This window comes from Nicotiana attenuata, chromosome 3, assembly GCF_001879085.1.
Source record: "Nicotiana attenuata strain UT chromosome 3, NIATTr2, whole genome shotgun sequence".
Taxonomy (NCBI): domain Eukaryota; kingdom Viridiplantae; phylum Streptophyta; class Magnoliopsida; order Solanales; family Solanaceae; genus Nicotiana; species Nicotiana attenuata.
Genome location: NC_031991.1, coordinates 22,439,038 through 22,455,745, shown reverse-complemented (window position 1 = coordinate 22,455,745; position 16,708 = coordinate 22,439,038). Strand labels below are relative to the sequence as shown.

The following is a 16,708-nucleotide window of genomic DNA, read 5'->3' as shown; positions in this document are numbered from 1 at the left end:
CCTGTCACGACCCAAAATCCACTAACGGTCGTGATGGCGCCGGACACCGCTGTCAGGCAAGCCAACCAAATACTTAATTATACTCCGATTTTAACAATTTTGAAAACCAAGATTTTCCTTTATATTTAATAAGTAAAAAGATAACTGCTTCATTTTAAATTAAATACTAGCAATCAATACAAAATATTTAAAAACCATCCCAGAACCCGGTGTCACAAGTGCATGAGCATCTACTGATAAGGAAATAAAATACAATACAACATCCGCCCAGAATACGGTGGACGAAAAGAAAATGCAATTTGCTGGAAGGGACTTTACTAGCTGCGGGCCGCCTCGAATAATGCAACTCACCTAGTTCCCGAGTCATCCGTGCTGCTATGCCCAGTAGGCCGCTAGAGTAACATATACCTATGCAACAAAAATGCACAGAAGTGTAGTATGAGTACGTATACAACGTGTACTCAATGAGTATCTCGCCTAATCTCGAAGAAGTAGAGACGAGATAGTCGACTTCGACACATACTAGTGGTCCAATAATGGGGTCAGTAACACATTATGTCATGGACTTCGATAAACATGATTCAAGTCCAAACAGAAGGAAACAAGTAAACAATTAATTCTTTATAGGAAATTTCCAAAATTCCTTTTCGTAATTATCCAATTATTTCCAAGCCATGAAGAGGCAATAATAACTTAATCAAGTTCACGGCAGCAATACAAGCATGCGTTGGTTATGCCGAGGCGAAGGCCCGATCCAATAGAAATAAACTGTGCACTTGCCGAGGGTCGACGGCGCGCCTATAGATGCATCTATTTAATCTGTCGAGGCGTTCGGCCCGTTCCATAAATAAACACATACCCTGCTCGCAAATCATGCATGCGACACAGGTACACATAGAGATACATGCTCAATCAGTCAATTAAGAACTTACCGGGGAATATTTATCCAAATAAAACAATTTCTCTTTTAACAATTCAGGAAAATGACGTTTAATCCCTTTTTAAATTCATTTACTAATCCAAGGTGATTTAAGCAATTCAAGCTATCAAAGGGGTGCATAAATAATTCAAGTATAACATGATGGGGGTGCTAACTACTCGGACAATAGCATAATAGTAGCTACGCACGGACTCTCGTCACCTCGTGCGTACGTAGCCCCGCAATTAGGAGCACATAATCAATTATTTCACCTATGGGGACAATTCCCTCTTACAATGTTAGAAAGGAGACTCACCTCGCTCCGAAGATCCATAACCGGCATTCCACGCCCTTTCAAAGACTCCAATTGATGCACCACGCTCCAAAGCTAGCCAACGGTTACGCAAATCCATTAATATATGCTCAATTATTTATTACAATCTAATTTATAGCAATTCCTAACTCCGGTCGAAAAGTTGACCAAAACGCCCTCGTGCCACGTGCCCGGAATCCGAAATTTTTCGAAGATAAAGATTACCCATGACCTTAGGAACTCAAATATAAAATTTTCACTAAATTCCATACTCAAAATCGTGGCTAAATTCCGAGAATATAATTTCTAGGTCTTTCTACCAAAACCCCAAATTTTTCTACACAAATCATGCATAAATCCATACATAATTGATGTATTCACCTCATAATAGGTGGGGATATCTAACCTTGTCGTAGATGATGAAAATCCCCTCTTGAAGCTCCCCAAAATCGCCCATGCCAAGTGAAAAATGGGGGAAGAGTGACCAAACCCCGAGTTAAAATAACCTTCTGCCTCCAGGTATATCCGCACCTGCGATCCTATGACCGCTTCTGCGGTTCCGCAGGTGCGGATATAATACCGCTTCTGCGGTCCGCCCAAGGCTACCTTTCTTCTCGCTTCTACGATACTCCCTACGCAGATGCGGTTCCGCTTCTGCGGAAATCTGGCCGCATCTGCGGCCCACTCTGAGCCGACCTCATCCGCTTCTGCGACCACTTCTCCGCAGATGCGGTCCCGCTTCTGCGGAACCTTGACCGCATCTGCGGTCCTCGAACCCTTGAACAAAAATTGCCCCTGCGGCTCCCTTTCCGCTTCTGCAGGGCCGCTTCTGCGGTTAACCCACCGCAGAAATGAAAATACCAGCAACCAGATCCTTCAGCTGTCTAAAAATCCAAATTTCGATCCGTTAACCACCCGGAATCCACCCGAGGCCCCCGGGACCCCAACCAATCATACCAACCAGTCCCAAAGTACATTACGGACTTGCTCGAGGCCTCAAATCACATCAAACAATGCTTAAATCATGAATCAACCCCCAATCCAAGCTTTATGAACTTTAGAACTTCCAACTTCTACTTTCGATGCTTAAACCTATCAAATCACGTCCAATTGACCTCAAATTTTGCACACAAGTCATATTCAACATTACGAACCTACTGCAACTTCCGGAATCGGATTCGGACCCCGATATCAAAAAGTCCACTTCCGATCAAACTTCTCAAAAACCTTCAAATTTCTATCTTTAGCCAAATGGCTCCAAAATGACCTACGAACCTCCGAATTCACTTCCGGTTGCGCTCCCAACTCCAGAATCACCATACGGAGCTATTCACAGACTCGGAATCCCAAAGGACATCGATAACACGGAAATGCACTTCAAGCCAAACTTATGAAATTCATCAAAAATGCTAACTTCCACAATAGGCGCCAAAACGCTCCCGGGTTATCCAAAATCCGAACCGGGCATACGCCCAAGTCCGAAACCATCATACGAACCTGCTGAAACCTTCAGATCCCAATTCCGAGGTCGTTTACTCAAAAATCCGATCCTAGTTCATCCTTTCAACTTTAAGCTTCCGAAATAAGAATACTCCTACCAATTCAACTCTGGACTTCCCAAAATTCAATTCCGACCACGCGCACAAGTCATAATGCCTGAAATGAAGCTGCTCAGGGCCTCAGACTGCTGAACGGAGCGCTAGAACTCAAAATGACCGGTCGGGTCGTTACATTCTCTCCCACTTAAACATACGTTCGTCCTCGAACGTGCTGAGAACTATTCTGAAGTAGTCTGAAATCACTGTTTAACACCTCATGCACCTTCCCGTGCTACCATAACTCAGTTGAGCGCATTAGCTCGATCCATTCTAAAGATATTTCTTTTTATTCAAGCAGATAGGCCTTAGACCCTAATTCCAACATCCGAAATTCTCTGCCAGGCCTGCTTCCAACATACGAACACCGTATCAATCACTACATGCTGCACCCAAACACGACTGCATTACTTTGCTGAATCCACACCTTGCATCGTTATACTCACCGGACCGCAATAACACTTTCTGATCAACTTAGTCGAAATTCCACGATTCTGATGCTCCCACTGCACCCCATGACATACACAGGTCTTATTCTAACTCTTATAATGCCGCCACAATGGAAGAGATGTGCAGAAACCCATAATCAACGGCCGAGTCAACCAATCATTTGGGTCTATACTCCGGACAATAACCATCACCTCATCCTGAACCAAATAATGGTCTTATCTCCATAACATACTTCATATAGTCAGATTGCACTGACCTTAGATCAAGGGATCTCGTCTCATCCAGTTCAACTGCTCAGGCAATAAGCCACCCCAATCATAATCAAAAGTCTCATATGTTTTCTAGATAATACAGAAGTGCAGAAACTTATAAGCATGGTTTCTATACGAAAATGCAGAACTGAAAGCAGGACTTGATTGCTGAAGCGTATTAAGTTCCTATGAACATGATATCCACCCCTTTTTTGCATGCATAATGTACCCTCCCCTTTTTACTAAAAGCCCGAATAGTTATTACAAGATTATTACAAACCAGAATTGAATAAGAAAAAGAAGTAAAATTACATCAGTAAAACTAAAAGAAAACAAATCTAACCAAGGAGAGCCTGATTTAGTCTTCTGTCTAAAGCATGAAGTAAACCAACTCCAAAGATCAAATTTCCAAAGCCTTTCTCATTTTTGGGTGTGTCAGAGTTCCCAAGAGCCTCATGGACTCTGGGCAGTACTTACACACAAATTCATTAAAGAATTGAATTATAGTGCAGAACTCAAACACATAGAGGGGAATATGGGTACATGGATTCACAGCAGAAACAAATGCAAAGAGAACAACATACATATTTAACACTAAGCATAGATAGCAAAGTAGACAGGATCGTGGAAGCTGCAAAATAAACACATTGGGATGAGGCTGAAAACTAAACTAGAACATACCAGTTTCAGGGAAACAAAAGAAGAAAGCAGTAGTCTTGTGAAGCCAAAGTGCAAATAAATAGTCAGAATGCTATGATCAGAGAACTATGATACTTGAGTAGTGTAAAAGTGTTGACTGGATAGTGTGTGATTGAAAGTTGGTCGTATTAACCGTGTATAATGTGTTAAAGAAGGTCATGTATATATAGTGTAGAAAGCAAGCAGAAATAGGTAAGAAAATAGTTTGGAAATCAATTTCACAAGGTTTCCCTTTAATTAAGGGATTCTGATTTCAAACAGGTAAAAATAATTAAGGAAAGAGACCAATCAAACATCTTTTCAAAGCAGTACAAGAGGGGTAAATACATAGAGGTATATTTAAGGAAAAGTCTTGACAGCACACGGTTTGTGCAAATAAGGAAAGGAAATCAATTAAACAGCCAGTAAATCCCAAGGTTTGAATTTGTTATGGATGAATCCAGTCAGAAAAGGTGGAGAAAGGTTTTACTTAAAGAAAAATCGGTAACAATCAACCAAACCTAAAGAAAAGGATTCTGAATCAATCATAAGTTGGAAAACCTTTTCTAAAGAAAGAATTCATCACACATATAAAACATACAGCCATGCTCAAGCACGAAGAACTGTCATACCAATCAGTAAAAGAGTCTAGCATACAAAAAGTTCCGAGTTGTAAACACAGAAGTTCAACTTAGCTCATAGACTCAGAATGAGTCTAAAAGAGTCGAGGGTTCCAAAATAGAACCCTAGTCCAAACACAAGATCAATCTCGTCAAAACCCCCAAATTCTAGGGTTTCCAACTCGAATTAGATACAGAGACGAGGAGACAAATAATTGAAGCAGGCTCAGAGGTCTCTTTTAGAGACTTATGAGAAAACAAACAGATACAATAGCAAGTTTGAAACAACAAAGTAAAGAAACTAATTTGGAACATAGTGGGGGTAGAAAGAACATGTTTAAGAAAACCTGGGATTTAAACAAGTCCAGAAGAGAGAGGAGGTAGTATAACACTTAAGAAAACAGTAGACGAAACATGTTTAAAGAGAACTCAAACAAGGTCCAGTAAAAAGGCAAGCAAAGAACTTAAGAACTCAGTAGGAGATACATACAGTTGGAGAACACAAAATGCCAGAAAAGTATATCAATAAGACATATAGGAAAAACACAGTAGGATGAACATGTAGGCATGGTGTAGAAACACAATAGAAAGACAAGGCACAGAAGAACATATATAGTAGTAAAACATAAGAAAGCAGTAGAAACACATGCATGACAAATATACACAAAGAAAAAGGAAAAGAACAGTCGGAGAAAACATTTTGAGTTTTTCAGAAACCCCAAATCGAAGAGAAGTAATTTTTGAAAGAAGAAAAATTGGGGAAAATGTTTAAGAACCCAAGTAGAGCACAGGTATAGAACCAATCTAAGAAAACAAATAGAGGAAACCTCGGGTAGCTAGGGTTTCAGAGGAACCCTAAAGCGAGAAAGGCTTGGAAAAGGTCCGATCTAAGTCGGATGAGTCAGAACCAGGCTCGAAATGCTTTGGATACTTCAGAGCAAAGCCGGAGAGGCCATGGAACCTTGAATCGGAGAAAATCTGAACGGACACCATCGAGGTCAGACCTCGAAACTTCGAACACCAAGCGTTTAAGAGCAGAGATAGATGGGTATAGGCCATCCATGGCCTGAGAGGCCATGGATTCCGGTGAGTTTGCAGTTGAAAATGGTAGAAGGCGATTAGGGTTTCAAGAACCTTCGAGAGAGTTTGAGAGAGGAGAGTGTTTGGGGGCGGCTGAGAGAGGAGAATGAGGGGATTAGGGTAGTAATTTAGGTTTAATTATGGAAGGGTGGATAGGAGCCGTTGATCTCAGAGATCAACGGTCCAGATCAAAAGGCTTGGGTCGGGTAATTAAAAACGGGTTGAGGGTATGGGATTGGGCTGGTCCGGTTGGGATTCAAAATTGGGTCAGTTAGGGGAGGGTCAATGTGGCTATAATCGAAATGTAATGGGGCTGTAATTGAAACGAAATGAGGCCAAATTTTAAATAGCCAGTTTTCCCCTTTTATTTTATAAAAATAGTAAACATGATTTTGAAAGCAAATTAAATGTACTGGATCAGTTAATAATATATAAATATTAAACTAAAAATATTGGAACCAATTTCATAATTATAAAATGCTATTAATTCTCAAAATAGGCTAAAATTACAATTATATGCAATTTTACTTTTAAAATACCAAATAAATTTGAATGCATAAAGATTACCCTAGCTATATTTTGGTATAAATATGAGAATAAAATAAGTTATTCACCAAGATGATAATTTTGGAAATAATTATTGGTTTTTGTACTACTAAAATAGGGCAATAAATTAATTTAAAAATCTTTAAAAATTGGGAAAAATACTAAAATACTTGGGCATACTTATATATGCATACATATGCTATTTTGAAAGGTATTTTGCATATAAAAATATACAGGGAAAAATTGGGTATCAACACATACCAGTCTCAGAACGGCCTCAGAAGACATTTTTTGCAAGCAAACTTCACATAAGGAGAGAGGGGTAGGGAAACATAGAATGCACCTTTGACAGCAGACAAATACACAGACTCTTCAAGAAGTCATGGAATTGACAAGTTAGTTACAAAGACATGCTGAGAACACATAGGTCTTTAACCATGACCAATACACATGAGTGAGACAGTAATCAAACAATGCAACTTGAACATACTAGTGAACAAACAGGGTTCATGCAATTATCTAAAGCAGGATTGGGGCATGCTAAGCAATATACAAATTACAGCTTTTAACAGAACAAACTTAAGCATGCTGAGTGATACAGTAATCAGGCAGTGTAATCTAAGCATGTTGTTATACATTGAGCAACATGATTGTAAAATAATACACAGGACTGAAAGCCACAACTAATGAACTGAAACAACAAAGAAACACATAGTTTTGGGATTTGAATTGAATCAGGACATACCAGTTAAGGAGAGAATACAAGGTATATAGCAGAGATGGTGCAAATATCCAACCTTGGCTTATAGCCGGCTGGGTTAGTGACAATTGCAAGTAACAGAAGAGAATATAGAGCTTTTGAGAGTGTCAGAGTATGGAGGAACTAGTGTTCGTCTCCAGAAGTGAGAATAGGTAAAGGTATATATAGTAGTCAAGAGTTAAACAAAATAAGGTAAAGAATGAATCATGTAGCCATATTAAGGAAATTTACAGAATCAATTACACACATAAAATCAGTATGTATTCCCCTTAATCAAGGAATAATCAATCAACGGTAAAAGCAGGACATGTATTTAAGGAAGGGAATCAAATAAGACTTGGGTATAGAGTAGGTAATTAGGGGTGAATGAACATGAGTTCAGTTAAGGAAACAATTGGCAAGAATCAACAAATAACAAATAAGGCAAGAGAAAGCTAATTAAGGCAAGAGGTTCAATCAAACCGAGTAGGGCAGTAAGAATCAAATGCTTTGTTAAGGAAAAGAGTTCAAATCAAACCAAAAATAAGAGCTTCAGAATAATCAAGGGTTTAAGAGAAAATCACGTAAAGGGCCTGCAAATATCACAGACAATTCAAATAGGCAAGAAAGGAATAGTCCAGATTCAACACGTAGGTTTTAACGAAGCAAATTGGTAAATCAAAAATTCCAAACAACCTTGATTTAAGGAGAAAAAATACAGTATTACCATAAATAGTAAGAATGAACATAGACATATAGAATCAGTAGAGAAGTTGAATCAAGAAACTTAGTAGAGGCATATTAGGATAAGAAAATCACGAGACATCTAAATGGCTAAAGAAAAAATCACAAGAACTAAAGCAAGAACAAAGTCAGTACACAAGTACTCAGAAACCAAATAAAGAATTTCGAAAAAATTAGGGCTTTTAGTATAAACAGGTTAAGGTTAGAGCAAACCTAACAAAATCGGTTAAAACATATAGGAAACAGAAGATTAAACACTCAAAATTATCAAATGTTTTGGAAAAAGAAATTTCCGGAAACCCTAGTTTAGAAAAAATAAAAAATTATACGAAACTCAGACGGTTCTTGTAAAAAATTAAAAGGTTCTTGTAAAACTCGTATGAAATAGGTGGAAACCATCTCAGATCTGTACAGATCTAAGAAGTTCAAAAGGAAGAAATTAGGGTTTCGAGAAGAACAACACAGAAGTGAAGAAGCACGCTTAGAAACCCATAGATCTAGAACGATATAGGAAGATCTTACTCGGAATCAAACCGAAACAGCCTGAAACAGGTGAGAATAGATGCAAGCGGACTGATCCTGGTCCCTTGAGGACCTTAGAAATGGCGATACCAACGTACGAGAGGCCATTAGAGGCCTGGTGGTGGTGGGGAAACACCATGAAAGGCAGCAGATGACCGGCGATGTGGGTAAATTAGGGTTAGAGCTTGAGAGCTTTTGGGGAGGAAAGGGGTTTCAGGGCGGCGGTTGGTGATAAATGAGAGGGTTTGGGGGGTCGTTTGGAACTAAAAAAGGAAGGGGTTAATTGTGGCCGTTGATCTCTATGATCAACGACCGAGATTGAATGAGATTGGGGCTGGGTCGAGCATTAATGTTTGGGCTGGGTAGGCTTAGGTTAAAATTGGGCTGGGTATTGGGTCAAATTTGGATCAGAATTGAAATAGAAAATAGGGCCAGATTTTAAATAGCTAATTTTAATGACTAAATAATTTATAAAAAATAATAAATGAGTACCAAAAAAAATATTTGTGCACTAATATGATTTAAAATATTTATTTAACATTTTAAAAATATTAAAGATCATTTTATGCATGAATAATGTAATTATACATTAGTAAGGGCTATTATTGCAAAGATGTGCAATTTAGCTTAAAAAATATAAATGTAATTACAAAAATGCACTAAAAATATTCAAACGTTATGTTGGCATAAATAATGAATTTAGATGGCTAAATCATCATAAAAGTAGTAGGAAGGATAATTATTGGATATTTATATAATAAAAGGAGAAGAAATAAATTGATTTGGAGCTTTTAAAACTATAGAAAAATTATAAAAATACTTATGCATGCTTATATATATATATATATATATATGTTTAAAAAATTTATGAGGAAAAATTGGGTATCAACAGTATCAACAATTGCCCCTCTTTACTCGGGAAGGATGAAAGAGTTTTCGGGTAAAGAAATGATGGCCAATTTTGACCGAATGGGATGTTTTGAAAGATAGAGGCCGGACTTTGGTCTTTAATTTGCCTATATATCCCTGGTTTTACAGGAATCAGGCCATGTGTAGTTCTGGATTCATTGGCGGAATATACCGATGAAGTTATTGCAAGAACGAACACGAGATGTGAGAGCAGTTATGGTGAACGGTTAAGCTTGAGATAGTTTGAAGGAACTGGAGCGAGGTCGCTCCTGCTAGGATAGCGGTTTCTTGTTTGTCACCTGCAGATAAAGAGATGCTACAGACATAGATTTGTGCGGAAATTTAAACATGATGCAGATTCCCTTTGGACCATGAAAGTTGTCTTTGGACGATTAAGGATGACGTCCTCGGACCATGATGTCTTGGGCCATGAATTGTTTAGTGAGGGAATTGCAGGCCATGAAATGGTGTTCTCGGGCCATGCAGATGGTGCCTCCAAACCATGACGCCTTTGAATAATGATATGCAAATTTGAAAGATCCTCAGGCCATGGCATGGTATCTTCCGGCTATGAGGATGATGCCTTTTAGACTATGACGCCTTTGGATTGGCGGTATTTCAGCCCATGAGGTGCAGTAATATGATGTTAACAAGACAAGGCTTAGTCTTGTAAAATGAAGGGCTGAGCTTAGCCCGATTGAAAAGCAAATAGATAGTGCCGGAATAGAGCGATATTCATGCGAGGAAGGACAGTGCTTTGTCCCATGAAAATGCGGAGGCATGGATTAGCCTCATGCAAATAGGGAGGCAAGGATTAGCCTCATGCAGTTAGGGAGGCAGGGATTAGCCTCATGCAAATGGTGAGGCAAGGACTAGCCTCATGCAGATAGGGAGGCAGGGATTGGCCTCATGCAAATGGAGAGGCAAGGATTAGCCTCATGTAGATAGGGAGGTAGGGATTAGCCTTGTGCAAATGGGGAAGCAAGGATTAGCCTCATGCAGATAGGGAGGCAGGGATTAGCCTCATGCAAATGGGGAGGCAAGGATTAGCCTCATGCAGATAGGGAGGCAGGGATTAGCCTCATGCAAATGGGAAGGCAAGGATTAGCCTCATGTAGATAGGGAGGCAGGGATTAGCCTCATGCAAGTGGGGAGGCAGGGATTAGCCTCATGCAGGTGTGGAGGCAGGGATTAGCCTCATGCAAATAGGGAGGCAGGGATTAGCCTCAGGCAGGTGTGGAGGCAGGGATTAGCCTCATGCAAATAGGGAGGCAGGGATTAGCCTCATGCAAATATGGGGAGGCAAGGATTAGCCTCATGCATATAGGGAGGCGGGGATTAGCCTCATGCAAGTGGGGAGGCAAGGATTAACCTCATGCAGATAGGGAGGCTGGGATTAGCCTCATGCAAGTGGGGAAGCAAGGATTAGCCTCATGCAGATAGGGAGGCAGGGATTAGCCTCATGCAAGTGGGAAGGCAGGGATTAGCCTCATGCAGGTGTGGAGGCACGGAGTAGCCTCATGCAAATATGGAGGCAAGGATTAGCCTCATGCAAATATGGGGGACAAGGCTTAATCCCATGCAAAAAGCGAGTAGCATATGTCTTAGCTGGAGATATATTCGGTATCTTATGGACTGATTGATAGTGATCTTGTTACGTGTATATTTTTGCGGACGCTATTGCTACGTCAGATGTACCTGCGTTCAAAGAAAAATTATAAGTTTTGTGAGGGGGAGGTTGGTTCGTGCTTTTATCCGTTGGCCTCGCTTTGCTTCGTTCTGGAGGCCTTTCGAGTTTTCCTGGGTAACCTGACTGTTACGGAAATAGAGTTTTCGAAAATATGCAATTATTGATAAAAATAGAGTTATTTAGAAACATATTGAAATATCAAGTGATTTAGATGAACTAGTGACTGTAACACATTTCAGAGAAACTGCAGCCTTCTTATGTTAGAATTTTCAGGGTCCTCCTCAAAATTCTGCCCTAGTTTGGTAGATGATCCTTCGGCCGCTTGCGAGTAACGAGTCTTGTTGAACCTTCTTCGGAATTTTGAGAATCCTTCTCAAAATTCTGCCCCAGTTTCTTAACCCACTACAAGAAAATAGAGCTATTGCAACGGTTGCAAATTCGTTGCCATAGATAGCAAATCCGTTGCGATAGGACTATTGTAACGATTTGAGAACCGTTCCACCAGGTCGCGTGCCAATAGGTCTGCTGCAACGGTTTACTGTAACGGTTCTGAAACAGTTGCAATATTACTTCTATGGCAACAGTTTTGGACTGTTACCATAGGCTTAAATATTGCAACGGTTATTTCGTCTACTGGGTCGGTTCAGAACCGTTGAAATACTACTTGTTGCAACGGTTTTGATGCTGAAGTAATGATTTAGATGATATATTGCAACGGCTAATACTAGCTATTGCAACGGTTATTAAGACTACTGCAACAAATTGTTAATGCTATTAGAACGGTTTCTGGAACCTACTGCAACAGCTTAATAGTGTGAGATTTTACCCTTTTATTTGATTGTGAATAAATATTTACATATATAATAAAATATAATACATAGAGATTTGCATAATCACAAATGAAACTCTTCATCACTAAAATCATAATCCAAAATATAACTTGTATTATCCATATATAAAAATAAAATATACAATAGTGTTTGGCATACATAAGTTTTCAATAAGTTCTACCAAATAAATGATTCCTAGAACATTTGAAACTGTAGCAATGATCACCCAATACCATCAAGTTCTTCATTGTTACTGTCTACCTTTCTTCACTTGCTTCACCTACAAAAAATTACAAATTAATGATTCAGTAAAAGTTTCACAGAAAAATATATTCACAAGCAATATTAAGCCAAAAACTTTTACTTCTTTCAGCTCTTCACAGGAAACATTACATGCCAAACATTTTTAGGATCCATCCATTAATTGATGTTGTAAGTACACCAAATAATAAAATATAAAAACTCTAAATACTATGCTAACATAAATTCTGCAGAAAGTTAAAACTATCATTTACTAGTAAAGAATATTTTATCACCCTATCTCTGGTTTCTCGTGTTGGAAAAGTACCACTACACCAATTCATCCCAGAAATATCTAAACTACTATATTGAGAAATAGAGTTAGGTCGGTTCAAATACCTCTAAGGGATGAAACTAGAAATGTAGCTTTTAACGAGGCTTTGTTACTAAGTGATAGTACCAAACTAAAATTATAGATCACACATAAACCTACTAACCAACCAAATATATCAATATCCATTGAAAGAGAAAAATATGGCACTCAAAAAGGCAAGTACTTGTATATGTGTATCATATTTGGTAGATAAGAGAAAATATAGTGTCCAATACACCCAAACACATATTTAAGAGTAACAGAGTACATTTATAGTTGGCAAGAAAAAGCGAAAAAGTATATTAATGATAGTAGTTGAAGTTTAATTCGAAAAAAAGAGAATAAGTTTTTTCACTCACACCCTTTTGGAAAAAAAAAACTAATTGATAAAGAGAGCATATATAATGAGAAACATATTTGGTAGTGTTCAAGTATATCTCTTTAAAATGATATATGCACACCAAGAGCCAAGAAGAATATGTCTACTAAGCCCTGCACCAAAAGAAAAGGCTTGGAGAATTTGGAAATGCCACTGTAAATATATCAGCTACTCTTTCCTAACTCAACCATGATAAAGAAGAATATTAAGATTTTTAGGTAAAGTCCAAAACAGAGATGAACATTGTAGCTTAGAAGAAAATGTTCTGTAGTAGAAGTTGACAGAAAGGAACATAACAATAGAACCAAATACATCAAGATGTAAAGCAAGACGATGATTTAGCTAATTTTATCACTTTCATAGATGTTTGATGGATGAAAAATCACATTGCACAATGGTTACTATCTCTGTTTTCAAGCATGTGTAAGTAAACAAAAATTATAAAAGGACAAGCAGATAAACAAATGGATATACCTTCAAGAAAGCCATAAATATCACAATAAAATAAGTTGTTCCAAGGAGATAAATCCAAATGCAAACCTAACAAAATGGAAATATAGTGATTAAATTAAAAATTTCTAGTGACATTAGGCAGAAGAGTGACAGACACATAAAAAACTATAAGTAAAATCAGAGCCCACTAATTATATTAAAGTGAAAGCTATCCAACCTTTTTAAGTAACTTAGCTTAGAAAAGAGTTGGAAAAGGGAACCTTTTCGGTAACTGTTTCATTTTCTTGTATCCACAACAGAGAATTAAGAGAGGGCTATTAAAATGTATAAAATGAACCAAATGTCATGTTTCAATCTTCTTGTCTTTTGACAAGAAATATTTAGCTAACAAATATAATTTAATAGAGGATACTTAGCCAAATGTTGAACTTACCCAAATAATGAGCTTAAGCCAAGGGTCGCAACTATCAGCACACACAAAATTATCTGATATTTTCTGCTCGATAATCTCAACTAAGTGTGTACAATCATTACATCCTAGATGAACACACAACACCAACTGACATCTATTCTCATATCCTTCCAAGACAAGTGTAATTTGAGATTTACTCTTTCAAGCTGAATATTTCAGTACTAAATTCAAGAGAACGCTTTAAGCATAGTACTAACAAGCATCAAATAACTTTATGCCAATATAGTAATTTATTCCAATAGAAAATCCCAAGAAGAAAATAAAGAGAACAAAAAAGTAAACTCACAATGTAAATAGCTAAAAGAAGGGAAAACAAAAACTTGATGAAGCAATCAGTGCAAGCTTCTATGCAAGTTTGTTAATTGGATTTCTATAATAATATTATTAATGATTGGTCAGAGTAACTCTTTTAGTTCAGCATTCTAGGCTAAAAGGAAACTCCAATTTTCTACCTATTTACAGGAACATCGCACCAAATAAGGATGATATAAATATATTTCAGTCTAAGATATTAATAGGTCCTGAACTCTAGATTGGAGTTGAAAAGAAAAAGAGAATTATACTCAATGATATTAGTAATAGATATTCAAACGAATGTGCAAAAATATCACATATGATTAATATCAGGAGAATACAGGCTCTTCAACTACAAAATTAAGCATTCTCCCCAAGATAAAATTTCATCAAAGCTAGAAAATACACCCATGCCCAAAATTAGAAACCAAATGAATCCGAAAAAGCCCTAGCTTATAAGAACATAAACGAAAAACAGAAAACCCTAAAAAATACTTAATTGAACTAGTTGGAAAAGAATAGGACAAGAAAAAAGGACCTGAAAATGGAGAAAGCGACAAACTATTCGTGTTTAAGAGATGGTTGATGCCGAAGCTAGAGCTGGTACAAATCTGCAATCTCTGGATGGTCATTAGGAAGCGATTCTCAGTATTGCAGTTCCCCCATAGCATATTGAGTTTTGGACTTGAAAGTCTCTCTTAGCATCTACGGCGAAGCAGCGGAAGCAAAGTCGCGCGCGAGAGAGAGAGAACAGAGTAGGAGATGGGGGTCAATTTTGGTGCGGATAGTGGATGAGAAAAGATTAATTAAAGGAAAAGAAAGGGAAAAAGAACGGAAAAGGTCCAAAAATATCCCTAAACTATGGTATATAGCTCAGTTATGCCCTCTGTTAGTAAACTGGGCCAAAATAGTTCTTCCCGTTAGCACAATGGCCCATTAATACCCTTCAACCTAACGGCTCCTTCCATCAGTATTTAATATCCTATGTGGCATACACATAAGCGATGGCATGGCAGCCACATAAGCGGGCTATTTCATAAACCCGCTCCAGTTCCAAATAAGCGGACTCCAAAACAAAAACGCGTAGGCAGAAGACCCCATTTTCAAACAAAAACCTAAGTTCCTCTCCTTCCATGGCGATTTGAGAGGTGAGAGGATGACAAAATCGAGCAAGGTTTAACAACACAAATTGAAGATCAAATTTCACATTTCTGCTCCAATTTCTGCTCAAATTTTCACATTTCTGCTCCAATTTCTGCTCAAATTTCCACATTTCTGCTCAATGTCTGACTTATCTGTGAATGCGCATGAAATTCAATATGCAAGAAGGTGTCATTGCGGATTGATTGCGCTATATTTGACAGCTTGGTCAGATGCCAATGCTGGGAGAAGGTTCTACAAATGTCCAAGATCCAAGGTTAGTTTTGAATTTATTTTATTTTGGTCGATTTATGGGATTCATCTTCTTTTGTCGAGTTAGGTCGTTCTTGATTTTTATTGTTTTTGTACAAAATCAGAACTGCTGTAATTTCTAATAATGGTGTAGGTTAGTTCTTGCGGGTATTTTAAATGGATTGACGAAGAGCTCCCTCGTCGAGCGGTGATGGTGATCAAAGATTTAAAAACTAAACTTGATGCTGCTAAGGTTGAGAGGAACAATTTGAGGAATAAAGTTTACCTTATGGAACAAGCTACGATGGTTCAAAGGGGATCTAAGAACTTGTTTGATGAAATGGAAGATGTTACGATGGTTGAAAGGCATACTTTGAAGACGAAGCTTGACGAAATGGAGCAATTTCAACTTGTGAAAGCTGAAAAAGCTAGTAAGTTAGAGGTCAAAGTGAAGAAGATGAGAAATATCATTTTTTGGTTTTATGGGCTTTATTATTTGCTTTGGTTGTCGTAGGGATGATGAAGTGAATGTATGTTGTTTTAATGTATTTTTGTAGTATTTTGGTTTAGTTATAGGGGTGATGAAATTAAACTATGTATGTTTAGTAGTCTGTAATATGATGAAGTTAATCTATGGTGTTGTCTTTAATTTTGGTGCAATTATTATTGATTTTGGTATGTTCTCTTGGTCTTCTTCTTAAAAAGAGGTGGTTATATATTCCACATGTGTTGCTGGTCGAGAAAGTCATATGAAAATGACATAAATGATTGAAAATGACATAATGCTGCTCAATACATGTTATCGCAGCAACAAACTAGATGAGCAATGCCATCTGAATTCACCTCCTTTTATGGAGCTTTGAAGGAATCATTTTTGACATAAAAATAGGAGTAAAATAGAAACCCATTTTGACTTAATGAGACCACAAGGTTCAAATGCAATTTGAATTAGCATACGCCAGCCACAATCATATGCAGCTTTATGCTTGCACTGAAGAGGTACTGTTACACATTTGTTGTATTTAAGCTGGTGCCTTGATCTTATAGTAGAGATTGTGACACAGCAGAAGTTGCTTAGGATTGGATGCATCTATTTCCCGCAACAGTAGGCAAATACTCTAGTCTACCAAATATGACTAAGTCTCGACCAACACTGCTGCGCAAACTAACACTGTCCAGCAAACTAAGTCTCGACCATATGCAATACACATCAACCCAC

General features: G+C 38.0%; 1 protein-coding gene and 1 long non-coding RNA gene across 2 annotated transcripts; one reads left to right on the top strand and one right to left on the bottom strand.

Annotated features, from left to right (window-relative positions):
• LOC109223404 lies at nt 11,950-14,900 on the bottom strand. Its single transcript, XR_002067564.1, has 3 exons — nt 14,636-14,900; nt 13,353-13,418; nt 11,950-12,166 (listed from the first exon to the last, which is right to left on the bottom strand). It is a non-coding gene; the product is annotated as an uncharacterized LOC109223404 (long non-coding RNA).
• Nucleotides 15,380-16,017, top strand: LOC109224222. The gene is made up of 3 exons (XM_019388808.1): nt 15,380-15,514; nt 15,644-15,920; nt 16,004-16,017. The coding sequence occupies exons 1-3, from the start codon at nt 15,380-15,382 to the stop codon at nt 16,015-16,017; spliced, it is 426 nt and encodes a 141-aa protein (XP_019244353.1).